Below are 17,627 nucleotides of genomic sequence, written 5' to 3' on the forward strand. Positions count from 1 at the left end.
CACTGTATTTTACAGATGTCTTATGCATCAATCTGTATAATATTAGCTAAAGCCATCTTCTGAAATGGTGGCCTTTTTTCTTACCGCTCCTTTGATGAGAAAGGATTAATTAAATAATAAAATAAAATCAAAATATATAACCTATAATGAAAAGCTGAAGAACAGGTCAGTTAATACTGTTCTTTCAAATAACAGATAACCCAAGTCCAAGCCCGATATGGATTCTTTATCAATCAAAAATACATTCAGAGTAGGTCAGGTCTTTTCACTTAAGCGTACTTTACTTTGCTTGTTAAGTATATCTTGGGAAACAAGAGTATTTCTTTCTTCCGTAATTATCAAAAACATTTACTTAGAGACACTACTTTATAAAACAACCTCCATCAATATGTTAATAACATAAATGCGTTCTGAAGATTAAGAGGAACAGAGCACACAGCCAGCTAAGATAAATTGATTACCTTTGTCTTTTCACCAATAACATTTCTCTCCAGCTCAGCTATCTTTCTGTTTAGATGATCCAATATTTCCTTCTCTTTCAGCAGCTCTGTTGTTTCAGATTTCTGTTCCCCATCCAAAAGGGCACATTCCATATCCAACTAGGAATACAAAACATTTTTGAGAAGCTGTCCAAACTAAGAAGAAATCTTGATATACATTATTTTCTGGGGGAAGGGAAGTGAGTTGTTGATCATTTACAACAGAGAAATATTTTTAAAAGGAAAAAAAAACAATTTTACTCCCACAACATTAAAAAGAGATCACAAAACTGAGAAAAAGTAAAACTGCAACATAAAATATTGCAAAATAAAGTCCAAACCAACTTTAGCTTGAAGATTCTGTTTTGCAGGGTTTTTTTTTGTTTTCTAACTCTTCTCCTCTGTGCTTCCTCCTGTTATGATACTATACCAAGTATCTGTGCCCAGGCTCTGTAGGAAACCCTTTTCGAACAGCTGTTTCTTTCCTGTTGCTGATAATTGGAATAAGCACAATCCAAATGCCTGACCAGCTTAGTCTGTAACTGTGAGATTCCAGAAGTCAAGAGACTGCCACATAACCTTGCCACCATAAAGACAAGGAGGCTTAATAGGAAGTTATCTCACTTCCTTTCTCTTTAAAGGGTCACATGAGATACCACTATAAAACACCCAAGTGACACAAGGTATTTAGATCAATTGAGTGACCATTCAGCAAGCAAGATTGTTCTAATTCCACTTAGGAGTATAATGGTTACAGCTGGGAAAGGCTAATCTGAGCATGACAATCATCCCTCTGCTAGAGAAAAATAACCTTCACAGTAGGAGACTACCATGTCGTCATTGTGCCTTACTCTGGTGAAGAAGCACTGAATACAAAGGCTATATAGGTGTATGAGTTCCTGGTGTACTCACCATCCTATCTACGGCATGTAGGCATACCTAAGAAGCAACGTATTTAAAACCGAAACGTATCTCATACCTCTCTCGAGGATTCATCCATCTGGTCATTTAAATCTTTGATCTTTTGTTCAAGTTCTTCCAAGTTGTTTAGTATTACTATGCGCTCCTCCTCCATTCGAGTGAGCTCCTGCCCTCTTTGCTCATCACTTGTGCATTCCGGTATCTGCAGTTGCACATTACAAGAGGTTTATCAGAAAGATGAACACTGTGTTTCCTTCCCTCTTTCATATTGTAGTCATTTTAGACAAGTACTGTGTTGCTAGTTTTGAACCTGTTAGGTATTTCCTATCTACTATATTGCTACCTCTATATTTAGAAGGCGTAGAAGAGAAACAAACATGACACTTTACATCCAAGCTCTGGAAGTAAATACTATACTGAGCAGAAAATACTATTCATACTATATGAATTATTAATATCTAACCTTTGAGAACTCTTCACATGCTGTGCTATTTAGCTTGTAAAAATCTGATTTACCTCTTAAAAGAGATAGATGATGATACTTTTTATGGAGATGGCAGCTGTTCATATAATAAAAACCAGGATGTAAAATAGAACATTTCTGTTGCCAGCCATCAAGAAGGGCAGTTTCTGTGAAACAAGGATAAAACTCAGTCCTGTGCCCCTGCGTAGCCATCAGGAGTCAGTACCCTTTAACATGGCTCTTCTCATTGCCATTAACTTACCAGATAACTGTGCCAAGAATTAAAAAACATTATTAAGAAAAATACCAGTGATCTCATTAGAGCAGCAGAGGCTAGATCAAAGAGTATTGAGTTTCCAAAGTATTCTTCATGTTCACCTGACCCCAGGGGCTCGCGATCAAATTACTTTTGTAAGGCTGCTCGCTCATTGTCTCCAGCCTGAATTAGAAGCGGGCTGCGCACAGGGCTTTGCATTAACCACTGGACCACACAGCTTTGCTCTAAAGAGGCTCAGGCCAGCTACTGAATGGCTATTCTGAGAGCAGGCACAGCCAAATTATCGTGGACAAATCTGATCTCAACATTTTAAAACAATGAGCTGTGTACCATTAACACAGTTGCTCATTTACTGCTTTGCTCAGGACTTAGCAGGGCACCCTTTACAATGAACGAATGGCATTCCTTGATCAGAGGCAGTAATCCTAGCAGGAAAGCCTCTTTTTGTCCGGTATCCTGCTCGGATAATGCTGACATAACATCTTCAATTTCAACCTCCTAATAAGGATTTAAAATAGCCTCTGACTTGTAGGAAGAAAGAAACAAATGGGAAAGAAATGCAAGACCACAGGAACTTGTAAATGAAATGATTCACTACCTTTCGAACATGGAAAGACCTGGTAAGACCAAGTAAAACCTTAATGCTATGTTTCTATTCAACATAATTTCAAATTTGGACGACAGATTTCCAAAGAGATACCCCTGTATAAGATGAAATGTTTTCCTATCACACTTCTATTGACTATAGCAATGTATAGAAGTTAAACAAGTGAAATATAATTCATGTTAGACACGTAAAAGGGGAGAGACAAAAAATATTTGTCATACTTAACATAGCATGACTATGTTAAACAGAAACCTGCTTTTATGGCTCCTGTTGGTCTTACTAAGCTCTTCACTCTAATTATTGGAAATACTTATCAAGCATATCAGCACACTGTCTTTCCCCAGAAATGGCTGCACTGCTCATCTGGCACAAGAGCCCGGGCACTGACCCAAAAGGGACAAGAGGCTGTTTCCCCACCCTGCACGCTGCTGCTGCTCTCCTGGCTGAAGGAGATTGCTAGGAATGCCATTAGCTCATTTTTTAAAGGACAACTCCCACTCATGAACGAAACAGCAAGATGAAGGAGAGGGGGAAGAAGCTGCATCATAGCAAGCCTAGGAGCTGCGTTCGTTCCTTCGTGTGCCAGGAGGCAAGCTGCCACTGCACGCCACATGAGAGGCAGCAGCTGATTTGACAAGCGGCTCGGGTCCAGCCCAGGGAGAGTCAACAGGACAGCAAACTCAGCTCAGGCAAATCCTCTTCACCTCCTCTGCAGCTGTTCTGGTTTCCCAATGAGAAAATACCTTCCTCTTAGAGGAAACAGGAGCCTCAGTCTAGGAGAGAATGGTAGCACTTACCTTATTTCCTCTGTCTCAGCACAGCTCTAAGCAGGACTCCTGAAACCTTGCTTATTTAAGTAGCCTTAAATTGTTCAGACAAGTCATTCTTCCTTAGAAACTGCTAAAGTCCCCCCGAATCCTACATCCCTCAGAAAAATACTTCCAGTACCGTCAGCTTTCACAGGAAATGAAACAATCAGTCACTGGGTGCTAAGCTATATGAGCTCTGAGATGAATTCTTCTACCTAAACCATCCCAACTGTGATGCCTGCTGTGAAAACCAGCTTCCAGAGGAGGAGGATTTCAAGCCATCTACCTGAGGCTGTACTATTTTTTCCTACCCAGCGTTACCTTTGGTGTGATACTTAGGTACGAAGATTCAGTGGAATCCTTCAGGAAGCCAGGAGCAGCTAAAGGAGGAGGCTTCATGTTTTCGTTGAAGTGCTCGTCAGCTCTCAGCCCTCGGGAGGAAAGGAAAGCAGTGCTGCTGCGACTGTGGTTACTTGGTTCCGAGAAATCTGAATCACTTGCAGATGATTTCAAGTGGTTTCTAAACCTCGTTTCCAGATTCATCTGCGAGTCTTCGAACACTGAGTCCTCGTCTGATAGCTGAAGCTTTTCAAGTTCTTTGTTAATTTTTTGAACATCGGCTACTGTCGTAGTTGCAGCGGGGTCACTGTCAGATTTGGAGTATTCTGCACACAAATTGAGGATCGTCTCCAGCCGCTGTCGTTCCTAGTTTAAGGAAAGATAACAGCACTAAGCTTCACATGTGAGCTAAAGTAAAGATGAAGTTAAAAAAAAATATATGCTGCTTATTTTTAGAGTGATGGATTAAAGTCATCCAATTCCACTTACACCTTTAACATTCAGAGATAGTAAACAGATCTACACATATAAATTGCAGTTTAGGACAAAGAAACAACATGGAAAAAAAATTAAAAAAAAAAGTGCATTTCACAGAAATGAATATCTACTTAAATTAAGACACCTGCTTCTCTTTCCGATGTAGAAAAATAATATTAATATTGTACATTCTGGTTGCTGTAATCATACCCAATTTCTGTGTATATGTGTCCAGCAAGCTTCACCTACTACTCTGTTTTGCACTTATGCTATATGCCTGTCATGCTGCAAAATATTGCAGATTTTCCACACATTCATTAATTCCGACTTTTTTGGATTTTCTGTTAACATTGATTCCCCTTTTTGTGAGAGAATTAGTCCACCTTTTGAAACACACCATTTTAGAAGCATGAACAAAATCATGAGGCATCACATCCAAAATACAACCGATGTCCAATGCACAGAAATGGGGGGAATCTTTATTTACCAGGTCCCCCAAACTCCAAACAGATTCACATTAACATTTCAAGCTTGACACTCTGCATAGCTGTGCCAGTTTGACCTGACACGCTTCAAGCTGCTATAAACATAAATTCCTGGATGACTTCTAGATCTCTACGATACTTTATAAAAAGTATCAGAAAGCTGCATTTGCTTTATTTTACTGTATGCATAGACTCACATAACTTCTATTTCAGATGAAAGTGTTTGACCTTTTCATTTTTAAGAGGTGCTGCTTTTATGCTATTTCACGTTCCTTTTGCTAAAGAAGTAAAGTAGCGTAAACAAAAAAATTGCTTACCATAAGTCTATTGCAAATTCTGCCGGGGAAAAAACACCACCGTGAAAGTTTCATGCTTGGCATTAATCCCTGCACTACTGACCCCATTTCTTATTTCTAGGAAACCCTTCTTTTACCCATATTCAGAAAGAAAGCCACAACACCGAAATCCTCAGCCTCCCTCCCCAAGAAGCACTGCAGATGTACGCAGTGTCCGCGCTCTACGAGCGGGCTTCGCAAAGCAGCCACTTCTGGTGGTCCTAACGCTCCCCGCGCACAGCAAGTGATACAAGACGAGCGGAGCAGCGAGGGCACTGCGTTGCTTTTGCTCTCCCTGCGGCAAGCCACTGGAATTTCACGAGAACGTAACACCACTTCACAGGCACACGGCTTCTCGGAGAGGCACAAGAAGGTTAGGTGGCTGTACGCACCACGCGCTCCCCGGAATCACTTGCAGTTAGCTGCCGAGCTACGTCTCCGTCCTTCGGGAAGAGCCCGGGCCCACACGTCTCCAATCCCCACCCAACCCAGAGCTTCTGCCTTCGGGTGGGTCTCGTGCCCCTTCCCCTGCAGCCCCCGGCGGTGGCAACGGCAGAGCCGAGCTGCCCAAGGCGCGGAGCCCTGCAAGCTCAGACTTTCCACCGAGCGGGCCCAGCAGATTCCGCAGCCGGCCCCCAACCCCAAACGACCGACATAATTATAACCCCGCCGAGCCCTGCTCCCTCTCTGCGACTCCTGCCAGACCCTCAGCCTGCTCCCTCAGCCCGCCGAAGCCGTGGCCCTCCCTCGTGGTAAGCCTTTTGGCCACGAGACCCAATTCCTAAAGCGCTGTGCAAGCGCTGGCCAGCGATGGTGTGACAGCACCAGGCCTGGCCCCTCGCTACGATCCTGACGGTTATGGACGGGAAGCACAGCATTAGGATATGAAGTGCCGTCCCTCCCTGCCACAACAGGATACATCGCGTTACCCCAGGCCAGCCCCCCATCCCTCCAACAATGACGGCAAACGGCAGGTTTAGGTTTTCAGGCACAGCTGCTGCTCATCCCAGCCCGGGGAACCAGGTAAGGAGCTCTCCCTGCAAACCTCTCCTTTTGGGAGCAGCCCCGCGGAGGGATCCTTCCTTCCCCAAGTCCCACGTGGTCAGCAAAACTCTAAAATCGCAGGAAAACCTCTGCCAGGCTTCAAAAAAGTCCTGCTGAACTTCCAGACGCATGACCGAAATGCCGCTACCTCTCACTTCTATTTTGACATGTACCGAGAGGCTTACGGACAGGAAGCTGGGTGGCTATTTTATACACCCTATTCTCATCGGTTCGTCTCGGCCAGCTCGCTCCAGCTCCAGCACACCTGCATTTAACTGTTCCAGCACACATTTCCGAGTCAAGCGGCTAGCTAGGAAACCACCCCTGTAACGCAAGAGAAATGTGAGAGCGGGAGAACACGAAAAGTTTGGGTGATAATTTTTGGGATTTTAATTGTGGTGCCAAACACGGTAGAGAAAGAAAAGGCATTCCAAGTGAAACAGCTTGGTTTAAAATTGGTTCTGCTGGGAGGAAGGGCTGTTGAATTAAGCCTGTTGAGTCCCCTTTTGGTATGTTTCCCCGTAAAACGCCCTTTCTAACAGACTAAAACATCTTTGTGTACTTTCACTGGATCTTTTACCTGCTGTGAAAAGGGGCAGACAGGTTTTGTGCTCTTGCTACCTTAGCAGTTTCGCCGCTATGGGCTTCAACAAAGCTACGTACCACATCTGAATGGCTGGAAATTTAGGTGCTGAAGGAGGATGGGACAAAGGGATAACAACCCTCCTCTGCTACTGCTTAACAATGACATTAAGACACATCCCTGGCACCCTGTGAAGAAAAATATTCTGAAATAGCGGAGATAAGTAACTCCCACTCTTTCAAAGACAACTACGCCAGCGGCTCCAGGATTTGTTCATCCACTGCATGTCACACGTTGTATGGATTTTACAAATGCGTGGAGGTCGGTCATATCTAGGTATCAAGGCAGGATGGGGTTAGTCAGCTGTGGCAAGCAGGAAGCTTTTCAGCTAAGTGCCATTAGCAACTGTATAACCCGAGATCTCATTAAAAATACATGTACAGCCTGTCCTTTGTGACTGGAGCTAACGAGGTTTGTGGCTACTCAGCGGCTCCCTTTGTCTGAAGAGGAGGCTGCTGCCCTTCCCAGCTCCCACTGCTCTTTAAAAGCCTCAGGGGCAGGCAAACACCTGGCTCCAACACAAAACGTCTGAGCAGCAGCAAGTCAAAAAGGACGGGGGAAATAAGGCAGCAGGAGCAGAGCAGCAAAGTCCACAGACTTTCTTACTTACCACCATGTTCGGCACCCTGTGGGCAAGGGGCAGGAGGAAGGCTTCTCTTTCCTGCCTGGGTTTTTGAGGAAGTGTTGATTGCACACCTGTCTCAGATTTGGAGACAGAAGCTTGTTTCCAAGCCAGACTGCTACCCGGGGCTGAGAGCAGCTCTCCCGCTGTTGTGTCCCTTCCCTCTCTAACCTGTGCCACTTCCTCACTTCAGCCTCATTTATTCTACCATTAAGTCCTTGTTCTACTATATTTAGTCTTCTGGCTACGAGGCTATCAGCAGCAGCACCGAATTCGGAGAAAGCACCTGTGTTTCACATTCGTTTCTCCCGGCAGATGCCCAGGGAGCCTTCCCCAGCAGGGACCCACAAGGAGGAGAGCTGCAGAAGGAAAGCCGCGGCCCCGAGGAGCAACACGCCTGATCCTTGCCTCCCCGTTACAGGTACAAGAGAAATGGAGGGACAAAAGTCAAACAGCTCAGGGGCACAGACCAGAGCCAGCCTCTGGGCAGGAACTTTACGGAGGAGCTTTTGCAGAACCCAGTTCCCCAGTTACGCTGAGGACAGGAGCTGTAGAGCACTGCTCAACTTCTGTAATTAAAAGCAGGTCTACTGAAATTCATTTCTTCCCTTCTTCCTATATATAGCTCCTTTTAATAAAACACAGAGCTGCACAAATTAAGTACACTAAATCCACACTCTGGATTATTAAAGATTCCACAGAAAAGTTCTGGAATAATTAAAGTAAAAATTTACCGAGTTATCAGTGTTAATTATATCCTGCAGGGGATTTGTTTGTTTGTTTTATCCTATTATACAGCACTTGTTCATTTATTAAACTAAACTGTTGTTAAGTAGCTATTCTATAACACTGCAGAGACTGTCCAACACTAGCTGTAGGAAAAATTATCTCAACCCAGCCTTTATCTGCTTGGCTGGGGTTCCTCTAAGAGGCAAGTCAAGTCACTTACACTTTTAAATACAGCTTAGGTGCTTTACATTTAAAGGATCTATAAAAAGACAGTGCCAAAATAAATTTATTAAATATGTATATGAAATTTTTCCAAGCTATATGGAGATTTATATGAGCTCTACTAACCATAGTTTTAAAGCAGTACCACCTTGAACGTTCCCAAATATTTCCATTCAATTTTCCCCTCACACGAGCACATCTTACTAAATTGCAATGAATGAATGCAAAGTGCTTTCCTGACTCGGGGTAATTCTGTATTACTTCCTACTTATTGAATAAACTTAATGAAATTCAGTGCTCTTCCGAATGTGCAGACTGGGGGATAAGCTCTCCTAATTCTATTATTGCTTGTTAGGTCATTGGTCACATAAGCCGAAATCCCTCCCAGCACGATTCCTGCATCCCATAAAACTCCATTTACGAGCATATGCTTTGGATCCACACCGGCAGCTGGGCTACGAAAGGTATCCTGCACACGCTGAGCGGGTCGTTTCTGGGTAGCTACCTCCATCTAGGGGAAAGGCAGCGTACTGCCTGAAAGCCAGCAGCAGAAAACCAAGGCTGGTGCTATTCATACGGGAGGGCGTCAAACAAAACAGATGGCATTAATATCTCTCTGGCTCTGCTGGCCGTGCCAGTCCACCGCCGACCTCCTCACGGGCTGGGGAGAACAACCGCCTTTCAGTTCCAGCAGCTACAACAATTTGCCTTTTATCTCAGACAGGGGAAAAAAAAAGAATAAAGATTTCCTCTTTGAACAAGAAATAAAAAACACGAATTCAATAGCTGACTGAATCTCACTGCCTATTCTTAGATCCCAGTGTTAACTCTCTTCCTTGTTTACGAGGCTCGCGGGCCATCCTCAGCAATAGCTTGCTGTTGCATCTACTTGTGTAAAACTTGGATCAACATCCGCCCGGAGAGATGTGGCACCCGGCCAGCCCGGACACAGAGCCAGCAGGAGCAAAGGCGGCCCCAGTGTTCAGCTGGTTTCGGCAGAAGGCACATGGAAAGGAAACTTGAGGGGGCAACAGCAAATGCTATGCGACGATGTACATGTCTTCTCTCTTTGGTGCACAGGGACACATTGCAACTCAGATGTTTTAATCACTCCAAAAAACCGCAAGGAGCATTTTCACTATTTGCACAATTTTTTACAATTCTATGTATATTTGTCTGGGTGATGACAGCAGATCACTTCATTTTGTATGCAGACAGTAGCAGCAACTCAAAATGCAAACCTCCTGAGGGGCCTCTGTCACTTAAAAAGCAAACTAAGCACAAGTAAAATTCACAGAATAATTTATATGGGGAAAAAAAGCAACAACAAAAGGAGTAAAAATAAAGGGAAGAGACAGAGGGCAGACACCAGGGCAAACTCTAACATGCACATGGGCTTTGGCAAAAAATTCAGAGGTGAACAGCAGCTGGCAAACACGAGGCCCAAGCCAGCCCTGTGCCAGCAGGGTGGCCGCAGGGGCAGCGCTGGTGCCAGCTGCGCTGCTCTCCGCTCGGCATCTGGCTTGCGGAGTGGCCTCATCCTTCCGAGGAGCCTCCAAGCAGTCCTACATTTTCCTTCTGCCTGCCTTGCTTCAAAGACACAGAGCATTAGAGTCTAATATTTATGCTTAAAAGGACTGGGCTTCCCCCGCCGTTCACCCACCAGACACTCAGTCTGGACTTTTACCCATCTCTGAGAATGCAAGGCATGCAGTTTTTGCTATCCAAAGGCACTTATTTGGTGGTTGTGGGTTTTCATTTATCCCACACACACCCTGCTCGCCAAAACAGGCCTGAGCAGACCTGGATCTCCAACCTTCATCCATGCCACCTGCCATAAAATCAGACAAAGCTGTGTTTTGGAAACTCAGGCTGGATACATGAGGACCCTGTTTGGATACACTCATGCCTCCAACCACTTAAAAAGACAAAAATAAACCAAAACAGGACAGGGCCTAATGTACAACAGGCTGATGGGCAGTTTGTGGAGGAACATTAAGAGACTTGGCTTTCTTTTTTCTTTTCAACCAAATATATTCCTCCTCTTAGAGATCTGAAAACCTATTTGTGGGGTTACTCAGACCCTCAAAGCACTGGAAGGAGGCACTCTCCTGCTATGCAACCCTTCAACCAGGTTCTCAAAAAGGGGGAAAAAACAGTACTGAGAAACACTGAACAGTACTGAGAAATACGTTGCCATTACATCCAGATTTAAAACGAGAACAATTTTTAGCATTACTGAATAGAGAAACAACCCCGTATCTCCAGTGCCTCACCGCAAAAAATGCTGTTCTCTTTGAAATATAAATACACTCCCTGTGTTGTCTTTCACGACTGATCACCGCTCAAGTTTTACATTGCTGCTGTCTGGAAAGCCCTCTGATAACACGACAATGCCACTTGGCACACACAAAACATCACGACTGGCAACAGCGAGGAGATTTCAACACGGAGCAGGAAAGCAGCAGGGAGAGAGGAGGACATAACCCATGAGCACTTCTGCTGATGATTTCTCCTTGGGCGTGCAAAAGCGTAACCCTCTGGGGGGTCTGTAACCCCTGCCCCCTGCAGCAGGCCTCCTCACCCTCCGTCCTGGGGGCACAGCCTGTCTTCGCAAGAGCCCAAACCTATCAAAGATGGAGTGAAAGCACACATCCAAAGTTAAGGGCAAAGACCCGATAATACACGTTGGCCCTGTAATGACATAGGTCGGTGCCTAAGTGGACAATAAAATCAGTACAGCATGAATGCATGTTAGTAGGGCCAAGGCGGTCACTGCAAAACCTTTCAAGAACTCCCTCTGACTATTCTGAAGATTTTTTTTTCTTTTACCTAATAGTTGTTTCAATAACACGTTGAAGTTGTGCCTTACTATCAAGAGTAATTCAGGGCTGAGGCTTTATGCGGTTTTATGTTGACTAGTTTTGCAGCTACTGCACAAAGACAGAAGCTCTGTCCCCTTCTGCTACTTCTCCAAGGGAGAAACAAAAATGCCTGTATTTTAATGCAAATTCTCAGGAGGTAAAACCACAACCAAGCGGAGAGAACTCCGATGATGTCCATCAAACCGACCCCAACGCCTACCTGACTCCACAGCACAGCAGACAGGACTCCGAGCAGCTTGCAGCGGAGACAAATTCATTTTACCCACTCACCATCAAACACTGTCATCAACTGAAACAGAAGTGTTGGAACCCTGCAGTGCAAATTGTGGGGTTTCTGCACGCAGACGTTTTAGCAAAGCCCACAGGATGAAGGAACACAATTCGTGTGGGTTACAACGTATTTTTTAGGATGGTTGAACAGCACTGTCCATCTGAGCTGTTACAGCAGCATGCCACTTAATCATTAGCTTCATGGACTGCAGTAATAAACACTGCATCTGACGTCAGTGAAATCTGAATTTCAAAAGACAACAGCTTATGTTTTGCTATACCCTCCCGATGGCTAGATCTGGAAAAGACATTTTGCAAACACCAGCTGCCATGAGAAGCTCAAAGGAAAAGAAAAAATTACCAGGCGTTCCATCTCCTGCTCCCGAAGCCGCTCCTCCCTCTGCCTCCTGTGGTAGTCCATGAGGTCTTCTCTCCCCGAAATGGAGCTGATGCTGTTCTTCCGCTCTCTCACAGAAGTTTGCAGCGAGTTGGGCGTCTGTCTGTAACTTTCCAAATCAGTGTCATCAAATTCCATGGAACTGGTGGAGAGGTTTCTTCTGACAGAGAACGATCTGTCAAAATCCACAGGGGAGAACGAACTACTGGGACTTGTTCCTGAGAGTCCAAGTCTATCAAAATCATCTGGAATAAATGAGGAAGAAGATGCTAAAAGCATTTTTTTAGCGATTCGAGGGCTTGCAGGAACACTAAGAGTCGAACTAACATAGGGATTATTCCCAGAAACAGAACTTGCATGTGGTGAAACCCCTGAGCTGCACGAAGAAAAATTCAGGTAATTGTCAGCATCTAAAGCATTCTGAGGTAGATCCTTTTCTCCAAGTTTTTTCCTTTTAGTGTTACCCAGAGAGTTTCTTGGGGGCAAACTTAATGGCACCAGCTGGCTTTCTGTTGATTTATGAAGCCTGGGTAGGGAACGGCTGTACATTCCCATATGACTTAGAGATCCACCAGAGTATTTCCTAGGTCGTGAACCCAGAGTCTCCATCATCACATCCTTGTGTTTAACTGGCTTTGCATGAAGCGCTAGGCTGTCTTCAATATTCATCCTCCTGCCTTGCTTTGGGCTTGAAGGCATGCTGGCTGCCCCTGAATTGCTAACAGGGGAAAGCATCAGCTCGCTCCCTGAGCTGCCATTCCACATTGTGAGAAGAGAGCCCGAGATCTTCTTCGTGTCCAGCATTCCCGGGAAGTAGACATTGTCATATGATTTGTTTTTCTGGCTATACTTGGAGTAGTAAAACTTATCCACGTGCCCAAGAGATTTTTCATTTTCTCTGTTGGCATGAATATCAAAGTCTGTCCTTCCTAAACTGTACCCACTGAGGGATGGAGATGTGCCCGATACAGAGCTCAAATGCTTTACAGAGAAGCTTTTATCTGGAAGATACGGGCTTTCGCAAGGGAACAGCTTGCCTCCCTGAATTTTGGTAACAGAGTGTGTGTTTTTAACACTGGTGGAAGGATTGGGTTTAACTGCCACAGGTTGTGAAAGGGTTAAATAAGAACCAGCATAGTCCCCGTTTGTTTTAAATTTGAGACTTGATGAATATTTCTTCGTGTTGAGGTTTTCCATAATATCCTGGAGACCATTTTCAAGGGAATTCGCCACAGAACCCTTTCCCAAACTAGTATTTTGTAATTCCATCTGGTTTTGTGTGTGGCTATACTCTGCCATAATCTTACTGGAATCTGTAGGGAAGAGAAAACAAGAAGAAAAAGTCCTTAGCAAACAAGTTAGTAGCTTCTTGCATACACATGCCTGCATACTGTCTTCAAAAGAACACATTCAAATCATTAGCACGCTTGTTATAAATGTGTCTCAGATCATTAGACGAAGTGGGGTATAAGCAATCTTCCAATCTCTGGTTTTGCTAAAATTGTAGAGTGACAGGAAAAAAAAAAAGGGTTGACAGACATCACCAAATTCACATTACAAACCAGCAACACAGTTAGGAAGAGACTTGACTTTTTGTTGTCCAATCCACTGCTGGACTCTGTGGCTTGCAGTCTTTATAAGCCTGAGCCTCCTAAGATGTCCATGTGGTAAGAAAGCATTACTGTCGTGTGTTATATTTATTTATTTATTACAGCCAAGGAATTAAGGTAGAGAGAGAAGATACAAAGCCAACAGCAGAGAAAAGAATTGAATGCAACTCTTTCAGGGCTCAGGATACAGGTACTGTTCTGGGTCACCTTTTCTTTTAACCCATGCAACTAATTCATTTGAGCCCCAAAATACTAGCAAGTTCACTAACAGTTTGTTACCGTTCTGCTTACTCTGTGGATTGTCATGCAGAGCTTCATGGAAAAGTACAAAACTGAGGCCCGTTTCTCAAGGTGTTTCAGCTCAGTGCTTAACGTTCTTAAAATAGAAAGTCATGTAACTACATCTGCAAAGAGCATTTTAGTTAAAAGATAGCCCCAAGGAAGTATAACGCTAGGCTCTACGACTTCATTCAAAACAACAGCAGCAATCACATGGCCATTAAAAACACTAACAGGGGTTTCAGTTTCCAGGTCCCTATCATAAGTTCAGAATGGTAACTTATATTCTGAGGAAGGACAGAGACCCTTTGTTGTGCTGGACGTTACTGTTCACTGACATGCCAAGCTCCAGCCTACAGCTCTGAGTCCCACTTTGCAGAAAGCGGAGGAAAGAATTCAGCTCCTGACAGCATCAGTCACTGCAGGAGACAAACACACCCCGAGCAGGCTTTCCCTTGATGTAGAAACGGCACCATAAACATTTCCAGCAGCTCTCTGGATGTGCTAGACTGTGCTTTGAACTAATAAGGCAACCACTCTTCAGTGTCGGTTCCTGCAGTGCCACTGAGCGCTGCCTCTGGGAACACGGGTCAAACCTGGGATTGACTCTTGGCTCAGTCGCTTTCCACTTGTGATTTCAAGCCACCTCATGAGAAACCTAATCCCAGTTTGCCACTCTGCACGAAAACCTAACATCCTAGCATGCAAAGTGCTTTTAAAATCCTCTGAGGTGACACTTCAATCCTCTTCTGAGTACCACTTCAAACAATTATATGAACCCAGACACAATCTGGATTCACGCCCCACACTGCAGCTGCAGAGCAGAACTGAGATGATCCAGTTTCACTGGGGTTCAAACATCTGGTGGGAGGTGGCAATGCATACTTTGAGTGGGTCCCTGTTTCTTGGCCCTTCATTGCTGCCAAGGCAAAAAAGAAAAAACAGATTACTGTCCAGGGCATCATTCAATATCCATCTGTTCCAAAAGCTTCTGGAAACGAGCTCTCACCCCACATAAACTATGGTGAGTCTAAATGCCTAACAAAATGTTCTCCTCAATCGGTAGGGAACAAACCCATAAGTTTAAGAACAAAGGTAACCATCGTTAATAGCATAAGTGAATATGCAAAAGATAAAATGAGTTGGCATTATGGAACAAAAAAAAAGTCTTCTTGAGCATATCTGGCTAAGAATATGTCAATTACAAGCTCTACTAGTGGCAGAAAACATCATCTTCCAGCTTCAGACCCAAGTCTCAGGTTTACCACTAAGCAGAATTTAGTACTTTTTTATGCTGTCCGTCATTTAATTTGCTGTAATTTTAACGCATTCATTATTGACGATCCAACTAAGTTGCCTTTGAACCAGTAAGTTCACAGGACTCCCTATCAGACCATCACTGCTGGGAGTCACTTTCTTATAATGTGACATTTTTACTTGACATTTTTAACTACTTTCACAAGTTTTGATGATCAGCAATGATGAAGTTCAGATGCAAAAAAGGAGGAATGTGACCCATGTTCAACAAAACTCTGTTGAGACAAATTCATCAGAAAAAGATCAAGCTCTCATCATGTTAGTGGTGTTTTAAGGAAAAACAAGATGTAAGAGCTATTTGAGAGCACAGACACAGCGCATGATGTATGCGCCTTGACTCTTATATTAAAAATGTACTGTCCAAAACATTAGTTCAACACAGCTGAAGTTCAACTGGTTTTGCATAAATTCCACTGACTCCTATATAAATAGCTTAGCAGACACATTAATGGGACATTAATAATTGTTTATTACTCCCTTGCAACACCAGTAGGGCACATTTAATCCTGCGAAGACTAACTGCTTTTGCCAAAAAACAAGTTAGCTCATGGAAACTTTCAGGCCTGTTCACCACAGCAATGAAGGATTCATTGTACTTTAAATCCAAATAAGTACAGTAAAAAAGGTCACAATACCTTCATGTAGCCACTTGGATTCAACTTTTCTTGACGATACCTCACGCCAGTTCCTCTGAGCTCTCAGTTCCAACACCACAGTGCCCGCAATCATAAGGTTAAACCCCAACTGGACTAGAGCACATGTTTAACTGAACCTTAACTTCTTCCCACAAGCCAGATCTTGTTTGGTTTATTTATTTTTAGGGCAATGCTTGCGATGAGGCTTTATGAATAAGCCCTGATTCGTTACATATACTGGCTGATGCTGCCTTCACATGCAGTCACAGCAACTGGGGCAGAGAGTTCCAGCATGTTGCACGTACAGGATCCATCCTGCCCCAAGGTCAGCCTGAGCTTTCACTTGGTAACCTTCAGCGCACAGTGCAAGGCTCCTCTGCTTAGCAAAGTATTTACTGCCTGGAGCTACACAGGAGGAAATTCTTCTCTTTTTTTTTTTTTTTTTTCTCTTTTCTTTTTTTTCCTCATTCCTTTCCGTTTCTGTGCTTCCCAAGTTCTTTAGCTGGGGGTCACTGATATCTAGTCTAGCCAGACATTAAACTGATGGTGAAGGGTTGGCTGTCTGCAGTGTGTCTGTCCAGCTGTGGCCCTGTTTTGGCTGGTGAAATGAGTTAGATACAGAAGAAGAACAGAGCACTGATTTATCTACAGAATTAAAGGACCAAAATCAGTAATAAATCCTGAAAGATTTAAATTTACAAACAAACAAATGTAAATTTACAAACAAACTCAAATTGTACTAATTGATTACCTGATCCAACATTCTGAAAGGAGGAGATGTTACTTCTGTTTGGCATCATATTTGTCTTCTACACGATGGTTAAATCAAAGCTAATTTAAGCGAACCAGATAAATTTTGACCTGCAAATAAAGTAACAAAAGAATAAAAATATTGCTTTAAGAAATGCACTCTGAGAACACATTTCAAGTGCACTGTACAGACCAAAATTGACTTTTCTTAAGGTAAAATTTCCAGACACAACTGAAAAAGAAACATGTTAAAAGACATTTGGAAAGTGCAACTCATGTTTAATGTGGAGGCTGTGGAAAAAAAAACCCGACTGGAGTTGTTTTATCAGTTTAAAAGTCCATATAATTTGATTTGATAATCTGCTGTTATCTATGATTCTGACTCCGTGCAGGCAGTTACTAGTCACAGCTCCTGAGTTCTGTTTGCATTCCTGTGGTTTCCTTAAGAAATCTTTAAGAAGGTTGGACTTTTCGGCAGAAGATTTTATTTTTGAAAGCCCTGTAGCCCAAATTCAGCCCACACAATGCCAGCATCCTGCAATCACGATGAAACCTATGTAAAAACAGGTATGCAATTCAAAACGCAGAAAATATTTTGGCGTGATGTGATTTCTGAGGCTCCACGGGAGACAGGCTAGGAATGCAGAGATCCTTTAGAGTTTAATTTAAAAATAAACAAATAAATTGATACGGCTACAAGAGAGACTTGGCTTTATTAAAATGCCAAAATTGTATCCCAGCCACTGAAGACTAAAATTAAACCTAAAACCAAATAGAAGATCTCTAGTGGGTTGCTCTAAAAAAGATGTATTTTAAACATGCACATCTGTTTTAAAAGGTTGACAAAAATGCTTTAAAAAAAATTGCTTCAAGTGACAAAATTAATGGTGACCATCTGTAGGTCCTCTGTGCTTTAATTCTAGATGAGCAAATAGAAACATAAAGAATGGAGACAGATGCCTCGAGCTGCCTACAGCTGAGCCACCTATTTAACCTCAGTGGTCACAGCCTCGACACTCCGGGTCTCCACTG

The 17,627-nt window shown here is 43.4% G+C and overlaps 1 protein-coding gene and 1 long non-coding RNA gene across 8 annotated transcripts in view; one reads left to right on the top strand and one right to left on the bottom strand.

Annotated features, from left to right (window-relative positions):
* The window catches only part of PHLDB2 (pleckstrin homology like domain family B member 2), an 80,292-nt gene that overhangs the window by 39,482 nt on the left and 23,183 nt on the right, over window positions 1-17,627 (bottom strand). For all 7 annotated transcript variants that reach the window (XM_080575746.1, XM_080575743.1, XM_080575745.1 and 4 more), the window contains exons 2-6: window positions 16,597-16,706; window positions 11,969-13,317; window positions 3,878-4,261; window positions 1,459-1,602; window positions 462-599 (exon numbers count right to left, since the gene is read on the bottom strand). In XM_080575746.1, the coding sequence (XP_080431872.1) occupies window positions 462-599; window positions 1,459-1,602; window positions 3,878-4,261; window positions 11,969-13,317; window positions 16,597-16,645 (2,064 nt within the window). In that variant the 5' untranslated portion in view covers window positions 16,646-16,706. The remainder of the gene's footprint in view (window positions 1-461; window positions 600-1,458; window positions 1,603-3,877; window positions 4,262-11,968; window positions 13,318-16,596; window positions 16,707-17,627) is intronic.
* LOC308187615 lies at window positions 4,268-9,842 on the top strand. Its single transcript, XR_013944824.1, has 2 exons — window positions 4,268-7,922; window positions 8,808-9,842. It is a non-coding gene; the product is annotated as an uncharacterized lncRNA (long non-coding RNA).

This window comes from Anser brachyrhynchus (genome assembly GCF_964034855.1).
Source record: "Anser brachyrhynchus genome assembly, chromosome: 1".
Taxonomy (NCBI): domain Eukaryota; kingdom Metazoa; phylum Chordata; class Aves; order Anseriformes; family Anatidae; genus Anser; species Anser brachyrhynchus.